This window comes from Neofelis nebulosa, chromosome 5 (genome assembly GCF_028018385.1).
Source record: "Neofelis nebulosa isolate mNeoNeb1 chromosome 5, mNeoNeb1.pri, whole genome shotgun sequence".
NCBI lineage: Eukaryota > Metazoa > Chordata > Mammalia > Carnivora > Felidae > Neofelis > Neofelis nebulosa.
Genome location: NC_080786.1, coordinates 8,031,489 through 8,041,357, shown reverse-complemented (window position 1 = coordinate 8,041,357; position 9,869 = coordinate 8,031,489). Strand labels below are relative to the sequence as shown.

General features: G+C 45.3%; 1 protein-coding gene and 1 long non-coding RNA gene across 6 annotated transcripts in view; one reads left to right on the top strand and one right to left on the bottom strand.

The window, feature by feature from the left end:
* Positions 1 to 247: 247 nt before the first annotated feature.
* The window catches only part of MYRIP (myosin VIIA and Rab interacting protein), a 370,434-nt gene continuing 360,812 nt past the window's right edge, over positions 248 to 9,869 (bottom strand). For 4 of the 5 annotated variants that reach the window (XM_058729485.1, XM_058729487.1, XM_058729484.1 and 1 more), the window contains 4 exons: positions 9,240 to 9,344; positions 9,067 to 9,127; positions 7,341 to 7,459; positions 248 to 2,450 (listed from right to left, as the gene is read on the bottom strand). In XM_058729485.1, the coding sequence (XP_058585468.1) occupies positions 2,418 to 2,450; positions 7,341 to 7,459; positions 9,067 to 9,127; positions 9,240 to 9,344 (318 nt within the window). In that variant the 3' untranslated portion in view covers positions 248 to 2,417. Of the gene's footprint in view, positions 2,451 to 5,706; positions 6,976 to 7,340; positions 7,460 to 9,066; positions 9,128 to 9,239; positions 9,345 to 9,869 lie in introns of those variants that run through there. The other variant, XM_058729486.1, reaches the window with a different exon arrangement.
* LOC131511635 (uncharacterized) lies at positions 6,448 to 8,842 on the top strand. Its single transcript, XR_009261634.1, has 3 exons — positions 6,448 to 6,552; positions 6,931 to 7,479; positions 8,149 to 8,842. It is a non-coding gene; the product is annotated as an uncharacterized LOC131511635 (long non-coding RNA).

Genomic DNA, 9,869 nt, shown 5'->3' with positions numbered 1-9,869 from the left:
GGGATTAAATCACACCACTCCCCTCCCGTCTCCTGCTTTGAGACTGCTGGGCTTATGCTGGGAAATTCTGTTCTCAGGATAACGAGCAATGGAAAAGCCAGTGGTGTAACTGGAAGGAACGTGGGGTGTGTGTGAGGCTAGCAGCCTTGAATCTCGGCCCCTCCGACGACTGGCCACTGACTTCTTTCCCTGCCTCCTCTCCACTCCCAGTCTTCCCCAACCCCCAAAAACCACACCCCCACACACATTATTTTCATAAATGACTTTTACTTCTTTATCATTTCTCTTGACAGTAATTCTTGGCGATGTGCATATAACATGAAGGCAAGCATAACTTTCAGAAGTCATCAAAGATATGGTCTTATTGTCCTCGTTTTCTTAAACCATTAAAATATTTTCATTTATAAAAATTAATCTAAATATAAATATTGACACTGAAGATCAAAATCACTTGATGACAAAATAATTCTTCCGAAACTATAACATATGCTTATGGTTTTTAATAGTAAATTAAATCTTTGCACTTATTTGGCACAAGGAAACCTTTATAAAATTTCAAATGCCATAGAGCAGACTTCTTCTTTTTTTCTTTGTTTTTGTTTTTTGCAAGGCTTACACAGTACACATTTTTGTCAAAGAAAACTGAATATTAACACTGGAACACACCAATAGTTGCTTTTCATGCCTCTTAAAGGAAACATTCGATTTGGAACTCAGATCTTTTGTTGTTGTTGTTGTTGTGTTTTTAAAATTTGTATTTGTCTGCTTTGAGTCATACCAACAGAACACAAAGCCAAGATTTACTGTGTTTCAAAGAAGTCACTTCTGTTGGATAGCACATACACAGGATCAGCAAAGGGTGTCACCGGAAGATAGGTAGATCGCATCAGGAATGGATCGGAACGCACATTTCAGCAGCAAATCAGGTCTGGCAATGCGTGTAGCCGCAAAAGAAGGTAGAAGTTGAAACCGACGCAGGGTGAGGCTTTGGGGAGGCATTCCGATTACAGTTGGCTTAGAGGTGTGACTTTGGCAAACTAATCTCTCTGGCCCCCTCAGTTTCCAAATCTGAAAAGTGGGGATGCCTACTGAAGAGGGTTGCTCCAAGGATGAAAATGAGAAGAAACTGCCTTCCTCAAAGCAGTCACTTAAAACATTTTAGTCAAACTATCCCCCTTGCCCCCCATCGTTTGCTCTCTTCCTAAGATTCAGAATGTCTCAGGGACAAGTTTTAACAAAGGCTGTAAATGCTCAGTTCATTGAGCGGAATTCTGCTCCCCTGGCTTTTACAAGCACACTCTACACGGTCATGCCTTCGAGACCACAAACATGGAGCACGTGTCGGCTCGTGTGTCTGTTAAACTCGCAGTTTGTCCTTGCTTTTTTCATGCCTGTGAGCTTTCCAAGGCTATTCTTTAACCATTTTTTTCCTTTAAGGTCATCCTACTACTTTTGCCGAATTATCTACTGGGAAATAAATTCTGGAGGACATTTTCTCATGTGGCTAGAATCCATTTAGACGCGGCCATCACTAAGCTGCATCACGTGGATTCCAGACAGCGCCCCAAAGTTAAGCCAATGGTGAGCTTTCTCAAGCTCCTCTCCCCTTCACAGTGGGGAACCTGTCAGTGAGTCCAAGGAGAAACCCTGAATTCTCCATGAGACCTCGATTCAGAAAGACCTGGGCCTGGCGTGGGTGAGTCAGAACTTTCCATTCCGTGGTGTGTGATTGCAAAGCGATGGAAATGACTGGGCCACTGGTTATGGTCGTGTGGTGTGGGGAGAGGGGCAGCTAGGAGCTTCCCAGGAAGGAGGCGGCTGAAGGGAGACCTGCATCCTTGCTGGGTGCGCACTCCCCAGATGGGATGGTCCGGATGTTCACTGCGGGGACATCTGCACATTTTTCCTTAGCGTTTGTGGGACGAACGTGGTTTTGAGAGATTAGTAAGAACTGGTGATGAATTAAACGATAATCTCCATCTCCCTTCTTTCCACCCCCCCCCCCCCCCCAGCTCCCAACGGTTCTCCTTTGGACAAATAACTATTGACATATAATTTCAGTTGAATCAAAGGGATTAAAAAAAAGAGAGATCTTAAAGACAACACACAGTAGCGAAGCGAACACGGAGAAGATGCGTCTTTTGAACAGGGAGCTCTGTTGTTGGAAGCCAGCGTCTCGGTTTTCTGTCTTGGATTCCCCTGGGAGCCTAAGGCAGCGAGTGGGCAAGACCGCAGTGCTCAAGTCTGGGGCTGCTTTCTGGGTGAGGTATCAGGACAGCCCTGTGCAGTGGTGCACCATGGCCCCCCCAGGCCCCCTCCTCGGGTGGAAATCGGTACAGTATTGGATGGCTGTTGGGTCAAGGCACTGTCGTGTACGGCCGGAGGCAGTGGGTCACTGGCAGTGGAGCTCCGTGGCACTAATACATCACAGCAGACGCCAGACTGGGCTCCTACGGCGAGACAATGAGCGCATGGTCATCAGCCACTTGGCAAGGGCAAGAAGAGGCAATTAAAAATGTCTCCTGCTTTTTTTCTTTTTTTTCTTTTTAAATAGGCTTCGCACCCAACATGGAGCCCAATGCAGGGCTTGAACTCAAGACCCTGAGATCAAGACCTGAGCTGAGATCAACAGCTGGATGCTTAGCCGACTGAGCCACCCAGGTGCCCCTGTTTTCTATATCATAAAAAATGTTTGTGCTCGTTGACTGGGAATATTTAATTATTTAAAAAATCATACTTAAAAAAAAAGTTTATTTTGGAGAGAAAGAGGGGTGCACCTGCATGCACATGAGCAGGTGAGGAGCAGAGAGAGAGAGGGAGAGAAGGAGAATGCTAAGCAGGCTCGAAGCCACGAACTATGAGATCATGACCTGAACCAAAACTGAGTCGGACACTCAACCGACTGAGCCACTCAGGCACCCCAAAAGTGATGCATTTTTTACTTGTACTTTTTAAAAAAAGTGTTTATTTTTGTGAGAAAGAGAGAGAGAGAGACAGAGCACAAGCAGGGGAGGGGCACAGAGACACACAGAGGGTCCGAAGCAGGCTCCCAGCTGGCAGCAGAGAGCCCGAAGTGGGGCTTGAACTCACAAACTCATGAGATCATGACCTGAGCCTAAGTCGGATGCCCAAGCTACTGAGCCACCCAGGTGCCCCTACCTGTACTTTTTAATCTGTCTGAAATTTATTTGGCATGTGGAATACAGCAGTTATTTAATTTGATTCCCTTCCCATTACCACCCCCATGGCCAATTTCCTATGTTCAGAGTCTCTTGTGGTTTGCTTCCCTCTCTTCTCTTCCCACCCCCACTTCCTTAAGTTCATGTGTTTTGTTTCTTAAATTCCACGTATGAGTGAAATCATACAGTATTTGTCTTTCTCTGATTGACTTGTTTCGCTTAGCAGAATACATTCTAGCTCCATCCACATTGTTGCAAATGGCGAGATTTCATTCTTTTCGATGGCTGAGTAATCTTCCATTGTGTATATAAACCACATCTTCTTTATCCATTCATCAGTTGATGACATTTGGGCTCTTTCCCTAGTTTGGCTATTGTTGATATGAGGAACCTCCATACTATTCTCCAGAGTGGCTGCACCAGTTTGCACTCCCACCAACAGTGCAAGTAAGTTCTTTATAGATTTTGGATACTAACCCTTTATCAGATCTGTCATTTGCAACTCTCTTCTCCCATTCCATAGACTGCCTTTTAGTTTTGTTGTTTTCTTCGCTGTGCAGAAGTTTTTATTTTTATAAAGTCCCAGTAGTTCATGTTTGCTTTGGTTTCCCTTGTCTTCGGCAATGTGTCTAGTAAGAAGTTGCTGCGGCCGAGGTCAAAGAGGTGGCTGCCTCTCTTCTCCTCTAGGATTTTGATGGTTTCTCGTCTCACACTTAGGTCTTTCATCCATTTTGGATTTATTTTTGTGTATGGTGTAAGAAAGTGGTCCTGTTTCATTCTTCTGCATGTTGTTGCCCAGTTTTCCCAACACCATTTGTTGAAGAGACTGTCCTTTTTTCTATTGGATATTCTTTCCTGCTTTGTTGAAGATTCGTTGGCCATATAGTCGTGGGTCCACTTTTGGGTTTTTGATTTCATTCCACTGCTCTATGTGTCTGTTTTTGTGCTTGTACCGTATTGTCTTGATGATTACAGTGAGCAAGGGAGGGGCAGAGAGAGAGGGAGAGAGAGAATTCTAAGCTCTCTTGGAATGCAGGGCTTGCTCCCATGAACTGTGAGATTATGACCTGAGCCAAAATCAAGAGTCAGATGCTCAACTGACTGAGCCACCCAGGTGGCCCCAGACAATCTTTTCTTTAAGTTTTACTAAGTTTTAAGTCAGTTCTTACTAATATTCTGATGTAATTCTTATTTTATTAGAATTAAGCCTCTAAAATTCATTACTATATATTTATATCGCATGGTATGTTTAAATTAAAAATTTACATCTGTTAGAGTCTCTTATTTTTATTTATTTATTTATTTTCTTGATTTGGCTTACAAAACACTCTGCTTTTTATTTTTTCGAAGAATAAGCTCTTGAACTTATGATCATTTCTATAGTTTTCTGGCTTGCATTCATCGGTTTCTGCCTTTATCTCTGATGTCTGGAATGCATCGTGTATGTGGGTGTACGTGCTTTCTAACTTCCAAGTAGAGTTTCTGTGTATTTTAAGTTTTCCAATTTGCTAGGTTTGCTCTGTCACTTCTGGTGGTCTAGGCACATGTGGCTCTTTAGATTAATTAAAATGAGTGAAATTTAAAAAATCAGTTCCTTCGAGGCAGTAGCCACATTTCAAGGGCCCAACAGCCACATGTGGCTGGCGGCTGCCATATTGTACACCACACAGAGAACATATCCGTCATTTTGGAGAGCTCTGCATGACAGCGCGGCTGGAGAGTCTCTCTTTTTCACATGCTTTCATTTGTACTTAATTTTTAAAAAAATGTTTATTTTTGAGAGACAGAGAGAGAGAGCGCACACGTGTGCACAGAGGAGGGGCACAGAGAAAGGGAGACAGAGGATGCAAAGCAGGCTCTGAGCTGTCAGCACAGAGCCTGACACGGGGCTTGAACTCACAAACCGTGAGATCATGAGCTGAACTGAAGTTGGCCGCTTCACCAGCTGAGCCACCCGGGCTCCTCGTAATTTGTGTTTATTTTTGGCATATTTGGGCTTCCCAGGGTTGCTAAGGGAATTTTAAAGTCACCAGCCATGGCACAATGAATTGTATCACTTTTGCATGCTGAATCAAGAAAGGCTCAGGACTTACCTATTTATTTTTTAAAGTTTACTTGTTTATTTTGAGAGAGACAGAGACAGTACAAGTGGGAGAGGGACAGAGAGAGGGAGAGAGAGAATCCCAAGCAGGCTCCACACTGTCAGCACAGAACCCGATGTGGGGCTCAAACTCACAAACCATGAGATCATGACCTGAGCTGAAACCAAGAGTCAGACGCTTAACTGACTGAGCCACCCAGGCACCCCGATTTTTTTAAATCAAAATTAAAACATCCTCCTTCCCCGTTTTCTCCAAATGTTTTTCTCTTGGATTCTACTTTCTTTGAAAGTGATATTGCTGTTTTTTGTTTGCATTTCTTTAGGAAATATTGTCCATTCTTTCATTTTTAACCTCGCTGTATTATCTAAAGGTAACTTATTTTTCAAAATAATCTGAGGTGAACTTAGGTGATGTAACATTAACCATTTTATTATTTTATTTTATTTTATTTTATTTTATTTTATTTTATTATGTTGAGGGAGAGATAGAGCATGAGCAGGGGAGAAGGGCAAAGAGGAAGGGAGAGAGAGAGAGAGAGAGAGAGAATCTTAAGCAGGCTCCCCTCTCAGTGTGGGGCCTGATCTCACTACCCTGAGATCATGACCTGAGCCGACATTAAGAGTTGGACTCTCGGGGCGCCTGGGTGGCTCAGTCGGTTGAGTGACCAACTTCGGCTCAGGTCATGATCTCACGGGTTGTGAGTTCGAGCCCTGTGTCGGGCTCTGTGCCGACAGCTCGGGGCCTGGAGCCTGCTTCGGATTCTGTGTCTCTCTCTCTCTCTGCCCCAACCCCACTCATGCGCTGTCTCTGTCTCAAAAATAAATAAAACATTAAAAAAAAAAAAAAAAAAAGAGTTGCACTCTCAACAGACTGAGCCACCCACACGCCCCATTAACCATTTTAAAGTGAACAGTCCAGTGGCATTTAGTGCATTCACCATGTTGTGCAGCCATTGTTTGAAAACCTCCTGTCCCTCTAAAGTAAAACCTCCTATCCACCGAGTGGCTTCTTCCGACGGCCCCTCCCTACAGCCCTTGGCACCCCCTGATCTGTGTTCTGTCTCTATGAAAGGTAATTTATTTGTAACTCTCTTATTTATAACAGATTCCTTCCCTGACCCCAATGGTCTGCCCTTTTAAGTGCGTAATGCATCTTTTTCACTCTTTGAAGAAACGCTCTGACGGCCAGGAGCAAAGTAACTGGACTTTAAAAGGTCGAGGGTAACGGCTGAGCAGTGAAGAAAAGCTAGCGGGCAGCGCTGTTGCCATGGGGTGCCTAAGAGACGCAGTAATCCGGAACCCCAAAGGGCACGCCCCCCATTACATCATTACCTGGTGCTCCGTACTCAGAGTACAGGGATGGTGGGGGTGGGGGGGGGGAGGAAGGGGAAGGGAGGGAGGGGCGAGGCATAAAAGACAACAGAACAAACTGGCCCTTGCTCTAATCCTGTCACTCAGACATCATCTGCCCTCAGCATATTGGTACCACTGAGGCAGGTTAGCTGGATTATCACTTCCCGTATCAACAGCACCAAGCCTTTGCCCAAATCTGAAGCATGTGTTGGTGTTCAGGCAAACAGTCCGTTAGCCCTCTTTACGCGATCGCCTCTTTACGTGCCAATGATGTCCTGTCCCTCCCTTTGCATTTAGGGGCAGCTGCTGGCTTTTCTCAGGAGCACAACAAGTAATTCAGGGCTAAGAAGAGATTTAAGGAAGAGTGAATTTGGATCAAAAACAGGAGAAAGACTCTGGCACCTCAACCAGACCTTGACGTTCCCATGTACGTATTTTTACTTCTCTCGGATCAAACCCCACAAGGAGCTGGATGTACGGCTGAGAGGACGTATCCACGTATCAAAGAGGTGAGCGGTACCGGGCAGGGTGCTCATCACTTCTCACTGCACCCCCACCCCCGCCCGTCTCCCCAGCCAACGGACCATGAAACCATCCACGGAGGATGCTTCCCGGGGCTCTGACGGGGGAGCTGCAGACAGAAGGGCCACAGACTGGAGGCACCGTCGGCAGTGGAAGCGATGGGCACTGAGACAGGGCTGACTTACCATCAAATCCTTGGTGGTGCTTTTCCTTTCATTAGTCCTGTTTGTCAAGGAGCCTTGGAGAAGGAAGTTGCGGTTAAATGTTTTAATGGTGGTCACTGAAGATGCCTCAATGTTTTCGGCTAAAAGGAAACACATGGAAGTAAGTGGTACCCAGGAGTGGGGCCGAGTGTTGAGGAAGAAAGACCAGGTGTCCCCATCACCCAGATTTTCGCTCTAGACTTGGCATCTCATTGCAGTCCACAGGTCTGACGGTAGAATCTCTAAATTTTGTGTCTATGTTTATGATATGCACCAAATGAACTCAAGAATTGTTAGCGGCTTTCCAGGAAAAGGTAGCTTGGAGATAACTGAACATAGTTCGTAAATCCTTATTTGCAGTTCTGGACTATGAAAGGCTCTAAAGACAGAATCTTTATAACTTTGGGGCCAAAACTGTCTGATGGGAAACCCTGACTTAAACTGACATGTGGCCATTTAAAATCCTGGTCCATCCCACCCAGTGTGAACATTCTCGAGCTTTGCTGAAAGGATTTAATGTGTTTATCAGAGGCTTCCCCAGACACCAGAGGGAGGGGACTGTTATGAAATATACAGTACATGTACCGTCTTAGCTTTCTGATGTCCAACACGTCCTAAAACATATATTTATCCAAGGGTTTCAGATAAGGGACCGTGGATCTGTAATAAATTGTAATTGTATAGGGTCTCATGGAATATGAAGTAGGCATTCAATAAATGTTTGTTGAAGAAAAGATCGGTGGAACCAAGACTCAAACATCTATCTTCTGTCTGTTCTTCCACTTTGTAGATCTAAATTTCTGGTTTGGCATCATCGTAAGCGGCTCCTAAATCCAGGGAAAGTGTTCAAAATGCCCAGTGGATAAGGATGCCACCCCGGCATTGCTGGACTCCCTTCCGGGTGGGGCGCTGTGTTAGATGCTTTCCGTGTCCTGCCCACGTTTCCCTGACATCACCACACATTCTGTCATTCGGCACATTCTGGAAGCATGTGACCACAAGCACCGTCACTCCCTTGGCTCACGCATGGGGTGGGGCAGAAGTACCAGGGAATTAATGCCTCCCCACCCCCACCGGAAACTTCAGGGGCTGAGGGCTGACAGCTGATATCCTCAGCTTCCTGTTCTTTGGGCAGGAAACTCTGAGGTGCAGTCAATACTGTCTCCCAGAAGTCCCCAGCAGGATTCAGCCTCATTTGCCCAGAGAAGTAAGCTATGAACTAAATTGCACTGTACCGGGGTGCCTGGGTGGCTCAGTCTGACTCCCGATTTCAGCTCCGGTCATGATCTCGCGGTTCATGAGTTCGAGCCCTGCATCGGGCTCTGTGCTGACAGTGCGGAGCCTGCTTGGGGATTCTCTCTCCTCCTCTCTCTCTCTCTCTCTCTGCCCTTTCCCCACTTGCACACACACACACTCTCTCTAAATTAATAAATAAACATTAAAAAAAAGACATTGGACTATACTGATTTAATTTCCTTCCCTTTCATTTCTCTCTTTCCTACCACGATTTCTTGCAATCACGTTCCAAATCACATCCTTGTCCATGGATCTGCTTCTTGGGGGGATTCAAGTCAAGACAGATTCTCCACAAGAACACTTCTAGGTAAGAACTCCCCGTTAGGTCTGGTTCTCAAACTCAGATCACCAAGTCACTCAAAGTCAGCCTTAATTCTTTGATAGCTCTGCTACTGTTTTCCTTTAGGCACACCTTTCACTGGTGGGGCAGGCAGTTTCCTCCTCTGCTGCCTTGATGTGTCTATGGTTTGTACCTACAAACAGAACACAGCAATCAATACGCCTTTGCAAAGCCAAAGATACATTATCTTCCAAATTTTCCAGGTGGTGCAATATTCCAACAGAGGGAGTGAGGGACAAACGCACCTGGTTCCTTTGCTTCTGATCGCGTTTTCTTGTGAGGCGGACACACGGTGCTATGTTTAATCCTGCAATGGTCAGGGCTGAAATCCGGCTCTCAATATCAGAAATCTTAATGCAACAGAAAGACAGAATTGGTAGGCGAAAAAGCACAGGAGGGGAGAATCTTTGTTAAAAGTGTCAGGAACCTTGGGGCATCTGGGTGGCTCAGTCGGTTAAGCGTTGGACTTCGGCTCAGGTCTCGATCTCACAGTTTGTGGGTTCGAGCCCCGCGTCGGGCTCCATGCTGACAGCTCAGAGCCTGGAGCCTGCTTCCTTTTCTGTGTCTCCCTCTCTCTCTGCCCCTCCCGTTCGCCCTCTGTCTCTCGCTCTTAAAAATAATAAAAAAATTTAAAAAAAAGTGTTAGGAATCTATAAAGATTAAATATGCCTTTATGTATACTCATTTACTCAACTTGCTTTTTTTTAAGATTTTATTTTTTAAGTAACCTTTACACACAACGTGGGGCTCGAACTCACAACCCTGAGATCAAGAATCCCGTGCTCTACTGACTGAGCCAGCCAGGTGCCCCTCATTCATTCAACTTCTACGAGGCCCTTCTCTATCTAGTGCCATAGTAAAAAAACAGCATAGGT